This window comes from Brachyhypopomus gauderio, chromosome 12 (assembly GCF_052324685.1).
Source record: "Brachyhypopomus gauderio isolate BG-103 chromosome 12, BGAUD_0.2, whole genome shotgun sequence".
In the NCBI taxonomy this organism is placed as follows: Eukaryota; Metazoa; Chordata; class Actinopteri; order Gymnotiformes; family Hypopomidae; genus Brachyhypopomus; species Brachyhypopomus gauderio.
Window position 1 is genome coordinate 20,871,815 of NC_135222.1, and position 16,775 is coordinate 20,888,589.

Genomic DNA, 16,775 nt, shown 5'->3' on the forward strand with positions numbered 1-16,775 from the left:
TAAGACACTTGCTATTGTTTGTGTAGAGGTGGGAGGGGTGGGGTCAAATTCTTTTATAACAACCCTGCATGTGCTGCTGCGTTAAACACACCACTGGTTACGAGTTCGCACGTCTAGAAATGAGATGTTCAAAGACCATACCTGGGTAATTCTGCATCATGACTGAGGGCATGCCCCTGTATCCAGGGTGGTTGGGGTCATAGCCTTGCCCGTAGGGGTATCCATGCATGTAGTGCATGTAGGGCTGCTGCTGTGTCAGGGCGGAGGAGAAGGCCAGGTGGGCGTTGGCTCGTGGGTCCTTCCCGCCTGTCCGGTAGTCCTCTGGAGCGGCGGACGGACGTTCGGCCACGTCCTTGTTGTCGTCTTTAGGGCCAGGATCTTTGGGCCGGATCCTCTCCTCTTTGCTTTTCCGCTCACGCTCGCGATCTCGCTCCTCGTCAACTTGCCTCTGGCTCTCAGGATACTGGAGGACAACATTCACCTTCAGGATTCACCTTCAATGCCGCTCGATGGCGCATAAAGATGTTTATAATCCACTTTCACACAGCCCAATACACTAAAAGCATATCATGCTCAACTCCACTTTTAACTCATCAAGACTTATCAATTCAGTGAGTCCAGGTTTTTCGCAGAGGCATCCACTGAGGATCATTATTCCCGGAAGTGTCAACAGTACAACACACTGCAACGCGTGGAAATCTCAAAGGGAAGAACTGAATGAGTGGACCTCTGTGTCTCCCAACGGAGAAACACACAGGGGTTCCTAGAGGGCTGCTATCTTGCAAGCTAATCTGCAGTGTAGTTGGTTTCAGTCACAGCTACCAGTGAAGATCTAAATCCCTTAGGCTTTGTTGAGATGTGCATCTCAACAATGGGCAGGCAGTCTCTTGCATAAAAAGACTAGAACATGACACGAAACAAGTACAACATAGGTTTTTCCCCAAAACACTTCACTGCAGTGCTGGAGGATGGTAACATTATAGATGAAAGTATGACTGGTCTTTCATGCTAAATGCTAGCCAGCTAATAATGCCTAAATATGCTGCTACTGGTATATAATATAATGTATTCATAAGGTTTTTAAGTAATGAACAGGTAATTATTTTCCCAACTGGTCTGTTGCATGATGTTTGTGAAAGTAACCCAACTAGTAAGCAATTCATCTATAATGTTATTCTAAATCGAAAGAAAAACTAACCTAAGCAAAAAAAGCAACTAGCTAATTAGATCATTCTTGCACTGAATCCACCAATATAACTATTTTCTTAATAATGTGACTAATAGAACAACAATCAAAGTTAACAAAGTTTTTATTGCTGTCTAGGCTAAATCCGACTTTAATCAGACGATCTCAGATGATCACTTGTGCATGCATGATACAGCAATACGACTCTGGCAAACCAACTAAGGCAAAGACACGGGCAAAGAGGTGCTCCATACCTGTCTGTACCACATGGCCTGTTCCATGCTGGGCCGGACCGACTCCACTCCCGTTTTGGAGTCGTCTTTTCCATAATGGCCGCCTTCGCCGAGCTTCACCTTCAGACCCTCGGCCTGCTGGGACTGGAGCTGAGCCTCCTCCCCTTTGGGGATGATGACGGACTTGGCTGGCTCAGAAGCAGAGTCTCTCTGCTTACTGGGTGCCTGGGGCTTGCCCAGGTCGGACAGACTTGGAGCTTTAGAAAGCCCCGGTGGAACAGGACCCTTCTGCCTCCAGTCCTCCTTCATGGAGGCTTCCCTCTCCCTGACGCCCGTGTCGGCCTTCTTCTCGGCCGCCCTGTGCTGCTCCGCCATCAGCCTCTGCCGCTCCTCGTACTGCTGCCGGTAGGCTGGGTTAGTGTTCATGAGGTGGTTGTGGTAGACCTGGTCTGGGTAGCTGTAGGGGGGTACGTAGTACTGGCTGTAGTAGAGTGGCTGCATGTACATGTTGGAGCGCTGCTGGATGACGGAGGCCTGTTGCTGGTGTGGCGGGTGGTGCGGCGGGTGGTGCGGCTGGTGGTGCGGTTGGCTGGATGCGGCGTCCGGCTTGCGGTCCTCCTGAACCTCCGGCTTTGCTTTCTCCTCACTCGGCTCCTGCTCTTCCTCCTTCTTCACCTTTACGGTCTGGCTGTCTGCCAGTGGCCCACCCGTGCTTGCACCACCAGGGCTGGCGTGAGCATAGTTCGGAGAGTAGTAGTTGTCGTAGCTGGGGTAGTAAGGTGACTCTTTGCTGGCTGTCTGTGAGGGAAAGAGGGCCTTTTTAGCCCCTTCCCTCACAGAATGATCTTCAACCTTGGACTTCACGCCTTCCGTTTTGCCCTCGCCATCCTCTCCGGCGTCGGAGATGTCGGAGTATGCGGGGCTGTTGGTCTTCACCGAAGCGCTGTCGGCACCGTTCTGAGTGACCGCGTGGTGGGGAGTGAGGGGCTGCCCGCTGCTGTCGATACGGCTCGTCACCCCAATAGACGGACTGGGTGCATTGTCCGTGAAACTGTAGATCTTATCTGCTTCAGCCTTGATGCTGGCTAGACGACTCTGGTGGTGGTCTGAAGAGCCATTAAGATGGCCTTCGCTCCTACCTCCCGGGTCGGACGACTCGGAATAGGGGCTTTTCCCTTCCTCTGCCTTGCCTCCTTTACCCGAAGGCTTGGGGCTGTCTGCATCCTTCCCGGACTCTTTCTTTTTTTTGTCCTTTTTCTTTTTGTCTTTGGAGCTCCCCAGAACGGTGCTCATGGGAGACACCTCTCCTGTTGCGCCGGGCTTGGGCTGGATGCCTTTGAGCTGGGGGCTCTTGGGGATACCCTGCATCACCGAGCTCATTCCCGGAGGATGGCTGGGGCTCCCAGAGCTGAAGGCGGTTGGCTGCAGAGAGTACATCTGCTGTGACGTGATGCTTGGGGCCGTTGGTCTGGAGGGCTTTGCGTTTTTCTGAGACAGCTTGTCATGCTTAACGCTGCTGCCAGTGGTCTTTTTGGACTTCTTGTCCTCCATGCCATCATTGCTGGCATCATCGGTGAGGGAAGGTCCGTCTTCGCAGCCATCCATGGGAATGCCGCAAGCTTCCGTGTCCGCCTCCCCGTTCTTCTTCTTGGGCTTGGAGCCAAACTTGCCCGGGGAGGGAGACGAGCTTTGTGCCTCAAATCCCCTTCCCTTTGGTGTGATCGACCGTGCAGGGGAGAGAGAGCCTTTCTGGGAGACAGAGGCCCCGTTACAGCTACCGGGCTCTGGGTGGAGAGAGGACTCCTCCCCATACTCGCTGTCCCCATCCATGTCTAGCTTGATGTCGTCATCGTTGTGAGCACGAGCCTGGTGGTACTTCAAACCATTGATGTGTTTGTACTTTTTGTTGCAATTAGGATACGGGCAGTCGATAAGTACCGGCGAGGGGCAGTTGCGGTCCAGGGGAGGAGGAAGACATTCTGTCTTAATAGTGGGGATGGCGAGTCCAGACGGTGTCATGCCGCTGTTGGAGTTGGTGCGCATGCGTTTGTTTCCTTTCGTGTCCTCGGAGCTGGAGTTGGGTTCCATGTCGGACGGGGGCTTGTTCTTGCGTTTGCTGGCCGAGGACGGGCTGGCTTTGACGTCCTCCACGTGGCTGTTGGGCGGGGTCCTCCGCTCCGACGAGTTCTGACTGCCGCGCCGGCCCTTGCTGTTGGAGCTCGCTCTAGTCTTGTTGTTGCTGCTGCCCTTGTTGTCAGAGGAGTTGCTGTTCTCGTTGACTGGGGTATTGCTGTTGGGACGCATCCGCTTACCTCGGCCACGGCCGTTCCGCATCTCCAAATCACTTGTAGGGGACTCACAGAACCTAAAGCATTTGTTGAAAATCAGGATGGGATTACTTACAAAATTAAGCATGAAAAAGTGTAATTTGGACCACATCACGCCAAATTATTAATGTTCGATGCGCCAAGTTAATTTCCAATTCAAGCAAGCCAACAAGGATTAGCCAACTGATATCAAAAAATCTAAAATGAAAAATTATATTGTTTAAGGATTTCCTTTATCATAAAAAGCTTTCAAGAGACCACAGTGTGACAGATTAAAGATCTAATAAAACTGATGATCCTGAAAAATGATCAGTAGATCAAGTGTGCTTTAATATGCCTTAAAACTGTACTCCCGAGATGGATCAGCACATTGTAAATAAAATTTTGAAATGAGGCTTCATTTTCTATAATATAAGACTAATTGTTCCAACGCAGTCCTAAGCACAGTGGCTGACCTATTCATTCCCGTTGGGCTATGAAAAGATCATGATGCATGTCAAATGGATTTTAAAACTTGCAGTGAAGCATGTTCAAATGAATAAATCACCATAATCCTCTTTGATGTCAAGCAATTACTGAGTACACCATCAACACTATGTTAATACGCCTCATCATTGAAGGGTGAAAATGGATTGGTACAATATTTGAATTTCTGTCTCCAGCTAGAGAGGGAGTATTCTATTCTTATCCTTCCTGCTAGGTGCAGAACAGACCGTGTCTGGCCTCCTCCTCGAGGCTTAAAGTGAAGTGTGTGGGATACACCTGGCTTACTACTGCCCCTGGGGGAGGAGGGAGCCGTGTCTAAGGAGAGCTGACAGACAGGCACAGGTTGTGTCTTTGAGAGTGGAGAGGGAGCAGAACCGGGGATCTGATCGCACTCCACAGCAGACTCGGCCGCAGTCAGCCCGGCTTAACCGCCGCACGCAACGCGCGCCAGGGTATGGCTCTATTTTTTTTGGAATGCGTTGGTTACATTTTGTGTAAACGTCAGAATTGATTGCGTGAGAAATCCTGCGTTAAAACACAGACGGTACTGTGTGCGCCCGTCTTGATGCGAAAATGTTGATTTCGTTAGACACAGTTCCATAGAAGTGTGCCTTGCATTACATGCTTGCACATACCTCGGAGGAGCCCAGTCATGGCGTGTGCAGTCCAACAGCGTCCCAACATACGTCTTGTTCCGCCAGGTCACATTAACTACCAGCATCCCTGGAGAGGATGAGAGGGGTCTCATTATAGCAGCGGGACGAGTATTTCCCCTTTGTCAATTCCACAAAGCTTCAATGGCACAATTATGCAGTGGAGTTCTTCCTTCAACCTTGTGACTCATTCACCAGCAGCTCGCCCCCACCTCCCCCACCCCCTCTCGTATTCCACGCACAGCCGTAGCAAATACGCCAGCCCCATTTAGGCCGATCAAACGGAGCTTTCTGAGGGCGGCGCTCTCAAAGCAGCCCTCCTTTTTCACTGCCTGCTTCGTGATTACAGCAGCCAAGGAGCCGAGCGAGTCACTTCTGGAGGAAAACTGTGTCCTCCACCCGACTTTGCACCAGCTCTGGCAGCCCCAGCCTGCAGGGAGAGGGGTAGTTACTCTGCAGAAACAGCTGATGCGGAGAGAAGGGCATCGGCATGGCGTGGGATCGAAGAGCCCCGCTAGACAGGCCCGTTTGTGGCGAGGCGAGGACATCTCTGCGATTTAGCACTTCCGTCAGAGCAGGGGCAAGGAACCCAGTTGACATTCTGTTTATGCACCCTTTGTCGTTCAAGAGACCAAACATGGCTAAAAACGTTTTCCAAGTGGTTCCTCCACGGTGATAGTTTCAGCATGTAATGGATAATAAACTGCAACTGGCAAGGCGGTTCAAGGAGCTTAGCCTTAAAATCATGTTAAAGGCTTTTAACAAAACACTTTCCAGGATACATTTGTTATGGAAGCACACTCCAAGTAAAATACACATTTGTCCACAATCCATTTAATCTCATAAAAGGTTTGAACTATACACTAGCCCTTAGGAACTGCGTGTTTAGACAAAAAAAATCTGAGATATGCGAAATTCATCAGAGAAGTATGTCTCTTAATTGGCACAGGAGTGCGTATGCAGTGCGGACCATTTGCTCAGACGTTTGTACATGCCGACCGCGTGAAGACAGATGTAGCCATTTCCCTGCCTCCATCCCCCACCGCCAAGCCGCTCTCGCTGCCAAACGCAGCCATCCTTCTGCCACTAATGCAGACCAACACCCTCCAACGAAAGCCATAATGTCATCATTACTAATGACATGTTTTCTTAAAACATACCACGTGCGACTCCCTCACTCCGCACGTCACACGTGTCGTCTGCCCGACTCTGCCGGCTAAGCTCGCTGCCGTTCCTTTGAGAAATGTCAATGGGGGTCAGTGGAGGAGCACATTAGCAGAGAGGCCCCACAACCCTCCTCTTTCACTCAGAGTCATTAGTGTTCCTCCAGCCACCTGTCTGAACCCAGAGGCTAACTCAGGGTGAATGGCCAGTCACTTCACCTCTCGTGCCCTTCAAAGGCCTCGGTGGACAAAACAGAAGCTTGGCATACCTCCCCACCCCCACCAACGCCCTTTCACTCCATTAATAAATACTCCGAACGCAGTTAAGGGGCTGAACTCTGAGCCCTTCACGCATCGCCTGCTCTGCCGTTTAGCAGAGCCAACCGACTGGCTGCCTCGCACGGTCAGGATTTACCGCACAAGCGGCACGGAATTAAAAAGTTAAACGAAGAAACAAACACACGCAACGCGTCAGCTGTGCGATTAAGGCACGGAGGCGAGATGTGGCGCGATAACGCCCAGGCCGCTGCGCGAGGGGGAAGGAGGACTAGACGTCTACGTTCTGGCGCTGAGCCCTTCCCCGTCTCCGAGCGAGGGCTTTCTGGGCTCCGCTTCAAGAGCAATAAACTTTACGAAGATTTAGGGGTCGACGCTTGGAGGCAGCAGCATGTGCGGCTCGCGAGAACGGCCGGCGCTCCAGAGCTGGGCCCCACCGTGCCTTCCAGCATCCCGCCGCAAAGGGGATTTGGGTCGGACCCAGGCTTGGAGATTCGGCGCCCGGGACCTCGGGGGTTCCAGTGTCAGCAGAGAGCCGTCTGCCCCCAAGCCCTCTCGATTTCATGAACAAAGCCAGTGTCCCTTAATTTGAAACTGAGTACAAATCACCAATAATGAACAAATTGACCACACTTTCAATAGGTTTGCATTTTAATAAAAACGGAAAAGCATTTTGCATGTTTCATAATGGTTGCTAATAGGTTCATAATTGGCTTGTATTCCTCCACGAACTTATTTACCCTGTACAGACGGAGATATCTCCTCACTCGTGCTCAGCTTTTAAGTGTAAACCTTCTTATTTCTCTCAATGTATCTGTGCTTGGGGAAAAAAAGACCTTTATAGCAAATAATTTATACTTGCACCCAGAATCTTCTCATAAAACAGATCCTTTAAGTCTTCCAGTCCAAACAGCTTCGAAAGGGCGCATGCTTTTGAGCAAAAGCCAGTTATGCTGTGAACTTCCCAAGCTATGCAGTCAATGGGACACTTGGCAGACATGGTGAACCTCTCTGAAACTCCTTCAATCCAAATCCAAGTTAAAACTTCCTTTTCATTCATTAAGGGGGCAGATGTAGGACAGACTGAACAACTCATCTACTTCACAAGCTTGTCATGTCTTCATTCAACATAACCGTCCCACATTTCACGCTAGCCTAGATGTTTGTTTGGTTTTATTTTTTACCCAAACCTCAGTTAGAGATGGAGCAGAGGGCTGCTCGGAAGCATTTACAACAGCAGTGCGGGTAGCGCCAGGACATAACGACTCAAGCTGGTGAAAGATGTGGGCAGATAGGCTGCGGCATCCTCATGGGAGTGGAGCGTAACGGAAAGCCGCTGTGGTACGTTTGATAGACGTGTTCTCCGCCACAGGATCCTGCTGCTCCACTTTCCACCCACACCGAGTGTCACCGAGATACAGATCTGCCTGCTTCTGCATCGGTGGTGGGGGGGTGGGGGGGGGGGGAGGGTGCGATGACAACAACAAAACTAAAAGCAAGAGGCTGCAGAAGACAGGGGCACAATAGTGGACCCAGCCCTCCCTCAGCCAGGGGGCGGGCCGTAGTGGGTACGCCGAGCGGGCCTCCAGTGGGTCAAGCAGCAGGGTTTCAGTGGCCCGAGGCTGGGAATGTGTACAGCCTTGTTTCACATGCCTCCCGAAACACCATCTCTCAAACCGGTGAGTCAGGCCAGCATACGAACACACACACACACTCACACACTCTTACACAAAGGTGCATGGACTGAATGACAGACAGCACGCCTACGGCGAGGGTAAACGCAAACACTCCGGCCAAACGAGGCACTCGGAAGGCGGAGAAGACGGGCGCGTCTATGCGCAGTGTGGGTGGCTTCCCGCCAGACGCCAAACCGTCGCCTGCATGTGCACGCATTTAGAATTCCACCCCCCCCCCCCCAAAGCTCGGCAGCAAAATCATGAATCAGCACTCGAAGGAAACAGACACACTTGACTCACCGTCCTCAGTCTCCTGCCACACGATGCCCTCCAGGTTGACGCTGGTGCCGGGCTCACAAGGCCCCAGGCATTCGGGGTCCGTGGCCGAGGCCGCGTCGGACGTGTTGACGGCCACGGAACGCGTGCGCACCATCAGCTGCTCGCACGGCGAAGCGATGTCCGCGTTGCCCACCGTGCCGAGGAGGTGCAGCGGGGGAGGGGCGGGCGTTGAAACCGGAGACTCCATCTGTGGGGAGGTGGGAGGGTTTGGTGGTAGGTTAGTGACGGAGCCCAGTTAAATGAAACAAACCAAAGTGCAAAAAAAATTAAACAACGCAGCTCTGAGGTTGGCCTTCCCCTGCTCCTGGCTGACCTAGGAACCTCATTAGAGGTGCTTGGATCTGGCTACACTGCAGCATGGCCGAAAGCCTCTCGCGGTGTGAACACTGACCAGCTCATTCAATTAAGGGCCAGGCCCAGTAGGTTAAGAGGAGCGGAACTGGGAGCCAGCGCTCTGTAATTGATTCAAACTACAACACGTCCACAGCAGTCAGAGACAGGAAACGAGACAGGCACAGACAGAAACAGGCTCTGGGAGCAGAGCTGCTCTGAAACTCGAAGACAGCTCCCCATAATGCTTTGCACTGTGCACAGGCAGGCAGCAAAGCTATAATAGAAAGCATTCATGGGGAAAAGGCAGTGTGCAATTCTGCACTGAAGATACTGGAGATAAAACCACTTCAGCACAAAAGCGAGATGATAAAAACTCAAGGCGGTGACTGCAGGTCTCCAAGCTTGGCTGGAATTACGGTTAAGATAAAGGAAAAGCAGGACGAGACCACGGTCGGGGGAAAAAGGCATGGATGCCCCCTCGGGTGAAGTCTAATAGCATAATTATCACATTCGAGTGAGATCATAACAGGCTCAGACTTTCCATTACTTTACCAGAAACGTAACACTGGGAAGAAAATCTAATGTCATCTTAACCACTCTGTGATTTATGATTACGGAGAACTTGCCAGAGGAGAAACCGGAGAAGTCATCGTCCAGCTGTGGGCTCCAGCCGGACCACAGGGCCGGCCCCGCACACACCGCTCGCCCTGCACCACCCTTCAAGATGGAGTATTTAGAGCATCTACGCCCATGGCCTGTTAGCATATCTAATTGCAAACGAGTTTGGTGTATCACACGATATTCAAAAACGGCGGGGAGGGTGGGGGGTTGTTGAGAGAAAAGGAGAATAACACAGCCGTCGTAAGTAAACACCGCAGCCACCTCAGTGGGGGTCTGTTGTCGAGGGCGGAGCTTAGTCTGCATGTGTGTGTCCCTGTGCCTGCTGTCTCCTGGCCGAGGGGCTGGACGCGCGTGGGCAGTTCTAACCCTCACAGTCGAACACTACCGTGGACACCAGGTGCTGATACCAGGCCCTGAAGCCATGAAGGAATGCAGAAATGACAAGGGTCTCATCAAAAACCAAACAGAACATGGTGGACAATTCCACATTCAACACTTTCAGTGTCTGTCAGTAGACCAAAATACATGCCCACAAGCTGTCCACACTGAGGTCAAGGGTCGTGGTGTGATTCTCGGAGCAGCCGACCGGAAACACAGCGTCTCCGGTTGAAGCCCAACCGAGTCATGGAGGTGCTGGCGGTGCACCGAGACAGATGTAAGCGTAAGGTTCACAGGCCGCTGGGCAGAACCGGGCACCAAACTTCGAACCGTTTTAATCTGTATAAAAACCCTTTTATAGCTGCCTTTAAACTTTGTGTAGAGGAACATTTATTTGCCATGGCTTATTTAAACTTGGTCATATGTGCAGACATAAGCTTCTGCATTCCACAGAGGTTTCAGCACAAGTCTTTATGGCCATTATCAGCATTCACTCATTTCCTCTATTAAAGAAATTGTGTGTTACAGTGAGTCATCTCTGTTTTATTAGCCTGTACCTACTCGACTCCCGTCACGGTTTAGTGGCCTGCAGCCAAGCTATTTACTCACACAATCGAACTACAACGGCCACTGCAACGCAACACTGCAGAGGACTTGCTGCGAACGTTTCATCCATGCTGGGACAGAGAAGCGACGGTGGCACGCCGAACCCGACCGGGACCGTGGGAAACCCGGACGAAAAAGAGAAGCCGAGTGACGGCGCAGGTCCAAGGAGAGGAACGCCCCCGAAATCAAAAGGCACTGACATCTTAGCAAAACGACTTCCATTATCCCAGCTCAGAAAGAAGCGCTGCTCGCAAAGCTAAACACAGAGGCTAAGCGCCATCTCGACAGGGACAGGGGACCGGATGATCCGCGCGATAAAGACATTCACCAAACGCAGACAGCTGTTCCAGACAGAGATGCATTCTCTTTCATCTCAGGCCCTTAGCAACAGCTTCTGGTTGTTCACCTGTTGCTAAGAGGACAGATTTTCTACGGTTCCCACTAGACATCTTTAGGGGAAGCAATATTGGGAAAATCCAACTAGAACCTCTCGAGGCAGCAGAGAGAACAGCATCAATCAGTCTGTGAATAATAGCTGTGCCAATGACTGAGACGTACAAACAGAATCCATGTTGGCCATTATGCTGAGAATATGTAAATCAGATTGTGAAAGATCACTTGAAGTAGTAGTGGAAACATTTGCACACAGACGCTCGCGCACACAGACACTCGAATACTCATTAAGCAAACGCCTATCGATTTGAGGAATGTGAAAGTCTGGAGGCCGGTGGTGCACTGTGAGAAGCTACTGGGTGGTGCCCTTGAGGAAGCCTCCATCAGTTCTGGGCTGGGGCAGCGAGAACATAACCAACCTGCGCTCATCAAATTACTCAGTTCAAGCACTTCAAACGAGTCCATTGTTCTTAAGCACAGGGTCGGGGGCTCTCTCCCCTTGTGACCGAACTAGCTGCTGATTGAATCTGACATTCAATCGGATACGACATTCAAGAAAACTGGATTGCTACCCCCCCCCCCCCCCCCCCCCCCCCCCACACACACACACACACAATTTGCAGTGCCAAATCACAGCTGACCTGACTGTTCAGCTTCTGCACTGCAGCAGAGAGTCTGGTGCCTCCAGCGAGCTTCCTCACAGCCCTCTGCAGTGCCCACCTGAGATCTTAAAACACATCCACACCAATCTCCACTCTCAACACGCTGCACCGTGGCCAGGGACAGGTGGAGTCAGGCACGTGCTTCACCCAGGAAGGTGGAGTCCATCCATCAAAAATCAATAACAGAAAGTCTAAAAGCAAAAAAATAAAAAGAGAAACACTACCATCTTAAGATTTCTGCCACAACGCCTTGAGATACACCAACCCTACAGTGTAGAGGCAATAATCTCCTAATACTGTTTCAGAACAGTGGGCGTCAGGACTGTAAAGTGGCAGATGATGATCAAGTGCCCCCAGCTATATGGGGGCTGGTGCTACAGTCTATAATCGAAGTGCCATTAACACAGCAACAAGCTTGTTCCTGGTTTCCCAACCACCAGCCCTCCCCACAGACCAGTAATACAACACCATTCAGTCACGCTTGTTACACAGCAAATGATTTGTTGAGGAAGAAGCTGTGCACATGATGATGATGATGATGATGATATGTGCTGGTAAGAACTCTAAGCAAAGCCCCAGACAAAAACAATGTAATTAATGGTCAACCCGTTTATGAACCAATAAACATGTGTTGGGTTTTAATCGATACACATTTGCATACAAACAGTATCAAAAAGTGTGGATATCATGAATTTGCTCATACATATCCAGTTTTTTTTTCCCACCCCCGAGAAGGATAAATGGCCCATAATCATGTCAAGGTCTCTAGTACTAAGCCATCAATCAGTGTAAAAAAAAAAAACTTGCCCACTCTTCTGTTCTGTACTGTAGGGAGTCTTGGCAGTGCGGACCCGATCCGCTTGGAACAGACGAGCTCAAGTTCCAATTTGCTAACACAAACAGTCAGAGCGGTTGACAGCCATGTTCCTTCGGTCAGCTAGTGGGCCGGCCACCACCCAGCAGGTGCTACAAACACCATTCTCCAACTCCACCGTGGCCGACCCTCCCCCACACTCTCCGCGTCTGCCTGTTCTCGGTGCAGCTGGCTGGCTTACGCTGTATTGTTTACTGCCTTGGGGAGGTGGTGGACGGGAGGTGGTGGTGGTGGTGGTGGTGGGGGGGGGAGTGGTGGAGGCCCCTGGGCCACCCTATTTTCTAAAAGCAAAAAGGGTAAGACCTGCATTCCTCCCTGAGAATGAAAATGAAAGCTTGGAGGAGGGAGGAAGGTGGGGGTGGGGCTAGCGCTATCAATTTTTTACTCGCACACGGAGATGCAAGACCGAGCACGGCTCCTCGCACCACAGCCTCCGCGGCACGGCCACCCGGACGTCTTCCCCAGGACGGCGGGGGGGACAGGGCGCGGTTTAACGATACGAGGTGGCGTTGGCTCGCGGCTGAAGCCTCGTGTGAACGCAGGACAAAATTAACTTTGGTCCTGTTCCCGTCTTTGACGTGGAAGAGCCAGCTAGTCTGACCCGGCTCTGCGTGCTCTCTCGGTACATCCTCGTCTTTCTTGAATAGGCGAACATGGACGAGGGGGTGGGAAAGACAAAGAAGTGATCCAGATGTCAAGCCAAAGCACTGACGAGATGCAGGACACGGGGGGGGGGGGGGGGGGGGCAGGCACAAAAGCAGATGGAGATGTGGGGAAGGGCAGAGTCCTCCCCCTTCCTCCACAACACCACCTCCCAGTGCGACTGCTAGGCATTCACCAACAGCAGTATCTATTACAATAATAATCCACATTCTTGTCAAGGTCACCCTCTCTGGCAGAAGAGGTTGCAGCGGAGAGCAGAGGCAGATAAGCAGCTAAGAGACGGCGCGGGCTTCACCCTCGTTAGCCCGCCGCCCGCTCCCACATCTTATCTTGCACGCCGCGGAACCGCACACAACAGCAGGCGCAGGGAGCGTGCAGAATAAGACCGCGACACGCCACAAAGGGACCGCTGCAGTTCCCCGGCAGACCCATCGGCCCGTGGGCCCCTGGGAAGGCGGAGCGGAAAACGGAGCCATTCATGAACACGTCACTATTATTCCCCAAATGCAGTTAACACTCCAATTGTTTGACGTGTACAGACAATTTCAGAAAGCAACAATGGTTTTCATTATGCGCGTGTGCCCACAAAGACCTTAGTTCACCCAGGACTCCGCTGCAAACAATTAAGACAAGAACGAAACATTCCCGGACACATCGCAGTAATTTCATATATTATGACAATTGTGTAACATATTTGCTTTAACTTCACAACAATTACAGCACCCCCCCCCCCCCCCCCCCCAACAATTGGACTTTGTTTGGCTTGTTGTTAAAGCCAAGCTGTTATTCAGCCCGTGAGATTTCTCTAGAGACCTCAGCCTCCTGACTATTTATAGAAGTCATGCATGTGCCACTTCCTCTAAACGGAGACCAGCCTCCATGTGGGTGGCAATACCACCAACAGACACAACATGTGGGTTGAAGTCAAGAAACGTTGTCCCTCCCACTAGCTTCTCTAGCTAATTTCATATTACATGGTGAACTTCGACCTTAGGGGCGGAGCCACCAACCAGACTGTACAGTTAGCCCTGCCATCAGATGCTCCCTGGCTCCGTCATTATTTGTGGTATTTGCCTTGCAATCACGACGCAGCCAGCATCAGCATGGTAAAGAACCTGTGGCTATGCTCAGTGGCGATGCGCTCACCATAGATGTGAAGTTTTGCGAGAGGCGCTAAGCACACCTACTTGAAAACGACCACCGAGCACATTCACGGTGTCATTTACAACAGTTCCGGAGGTCTTCGAAATACAAGCTCAGTTCGCCGCTGCCGAAATGTCAGCCACCCTAAAGGCTTTCCCCAGCCACCTTAAAAGGCTCTGGGAACCTTCTTTATGGTTATGCTGGGTCCTACATCGGCCCGTCCTCGGGTTACGACGGTTATGGAAGCAGCATGAATGACTGGTGGGATAAGCAGCAGCATCCTAAGTGCAGAATGATAGCGTCTCGTGTCAGCCGCACATACAGGCTAAGGTTCCCACAGAGCCCATTCACTGGGCCACCCAGAAGAGGAGAGATGAGATGACTGGTCCGAGAGCACTCATCACTGCTCTACAAGAGCCCGGGCTCCCCCGTGACCTTTGTGAATGTAAAATGTTTTATTTCAAATAGGCATTTGTTTTTAATCAATTGCTTTCGAACAGAGTTAAAACCTTAGCACAGGCAGCCACGAGAGCTCGCTCAGGTAATCACGAATCTTGGGCACGAGCTCTTGAGGAGCAGAAAGCTCTCTTTTTAATTTCTCTCCGTAGCGTAATCTCTTTTTGGAAGCCTTTGTAGGACGAATTAGGGAGGCCCCCACGCTCCGAGTGGAGAGGAGGGGGCGGCGACTGGCACAAGGGCCTGCTTGATGCGGATTATCGTGAGGAATAAACTCCTTTCATGCCGCCCCGTAGCGCTGCAGAGAGAGGAATCCCGCAGGCTGCAGAGTGCTCGGTTTGGGGCCGCAATGAATCCCGGCTCGTTCCTGTACCGACTGCCCAAAACACGACATGGGCGGCACATAACCACAGTACCTTTATTAAAATGCAAAAAAAAAAAACCTAAAAAATGTTTTCATACCAGATGTTGCTTTGTGAGATTCGCTGTGGCACACCAATTTGAATCACGCAAAGTCTTTAGTGCTAAAGAAAAGCATCAACCCCCAGCCTGTTTGCTCATCTGTAAAATGGCCTAATTAAGTCAGAAGCATCACACTGGCACTATAAGCAATAATATCAAACCAGTGCTAGCAGGCAGTGTGCGTCACAGCTGTGGAGCGGTGACTGTTGTGAGACACGACAGCTCAACAAGCTTCTCTCCACTACTGTATCTCCCATACGTGACATTTTGATTTTTATTCCACTATTAACAGAAGTTGTTTGGCTAACATAATGAAATTGGGTGGCTGGCAAATTAATCAAATGTCTGGTAAATTAAAAACGGCCGTGATGTCCAGGGCCAGATTTACCCCAACAGAAAGCCGGCAGGCTGCCTTAATCAGCTTTGAACCTAATTAGCGTAACCAGAAGAGTGGCACCATCTGAACACAGACTGAACACCAAGGCGGGGAAATGAACGCTGTATAAAGACAGCTTAGCTTGTCAGAACCACCATTTCTTGTAGACTTGCTTTTTCCTCATCTAAAGGAACTTAAATAAAATATTTTCCTCATGAGTTCCCAGACAGAATATATCAGTGAAAGGAGGAAAAAAAAAAAAACATGCTTCTATTAGGCCTGTGGATGCTGTTGCAACATGGCTTATCAGACACTGAAATACACTGGTTACCCTTTGATAAAAAACACCATGCCTTACTTTGAAGAAAAACCACGTCGGTTCATTATATGTCTGCAAGTGGTCAAGATGCTCACAGCTCACATTACCAAAAAGTTCTCATTTCACCTAAGGAACCCGGCTTTGGCTCCGAGGCAAGGTGGGTTGAAACCATTGCATAATGGCGTGGTAATGGGCTCGAAGCAGGCAAGCCATCAGGCAGACGTGCAAATCCGCTGCAGACGGTCCACGTAGCTGTCAGAATAAACGCCGGTGTAGGTGTTCGCTCTCATTCCGTCACATCTTCAGCAGGGCAACCGTTTGTAATGAGCATGGAATAGCACTTAAAATGCTGATTAAAGATGAGCACAAAGAATACTGCAGTACTGAGTATGAACTACATATCTCCTACAAAGGACTACACCGTTCTGCTCCCTAAATTTCCCACAATGCCATCTAATCATCTTAAAGGAATCTTTCCTGTGACACTAACCTCATTAGGGAAAGACTAATTCAATCCAACGTATAAAGATGTCAAGCGCAGTGGCAGACGTGTTAGCCTTCGGGTCTTTTATAGCTTACATTTTGAGAGGGGGGGAGGAGTCTGGGGGAGGATGAAACGTTGGTCCTCTCCCCCAAATGAGAAAAGGCTGACCCGTACCACAGCTGCTCCAAATATACGCCAACTGTGCACATGGGTGGAAGAAAAACAACGGAGATGCCCCTACAGTTCCATGTCCTCGAAACGTCTGGACACGCTCTGGCCACCGGTCCAACAGAGCAGAACTTCTACCTAAAGCTTGAGATCCACGTTTCAGAATTCTCATTTAGGAAAGGAAGAAAGGGAGAAAAGCCACTTTGAAGTGTATTTTAATGGCACTCTGTCCCGGTCCTGGAGACGCGGGGAACCTGGAGGGCTTGGTAATTATCTGGGTGAGTGTTGGGGGCGTGAAGGAGCTGGGAGGGCAGATACGTGGGGCTTTCGTCTGCTTCATCACTGCTCACCTCTCCGGTTTCACCAGCTCAGGGCAGCTGGGCTCTGATGATCTACTCAGCGTGTAGGAGGTTAAATCCTTTATCCATTCCCACCACTACCCCCCCCCCCCTACCCCCTCATCTGCTAGGTAGCTCACACTCCTTCAAGGCTTAAAGT

The 16,775-nt window shown here is 50.8% G+C and overlaps 1 protein-coding gene across 6 annotated transcripts in view; it reads right to left on the reverse strand.

The window, feature by feature from the left end:
* The window catches only part of znf609b (zinc finger protein 609b), a 32,614-nt gene that overhangs the window by 5,041 nt on the left and 10,798 nt on the right, over window positions 1-16,775 (reverse strand). For all 6 annotated transcript variants that reach the window (XM_077023766.1, XM_077023763.1, XM_077023762.1 and 3 more), the window contains exons 3-6: window positions 8,301-8,526; window positions 4,868-4,955; window positions 1,441-3,784; window positions 142-463 (exon numbers count right to left, since the gene is read on the reverse strand). In XM_077023766.1, coding sequence (XP_076879881.1) covers window positions 142-463; window positions 1,441-3,784; window positions 4,868-4,955; window positions 8,301-8,526 — 2,980 coding nt within the window. The remainder of the gene's footprint in view (window positions 1-141; window positions 464-1,440; window positions 3,785-4,867; window positions 4,956-8,300; window positions 8,527-16,775) is intronic.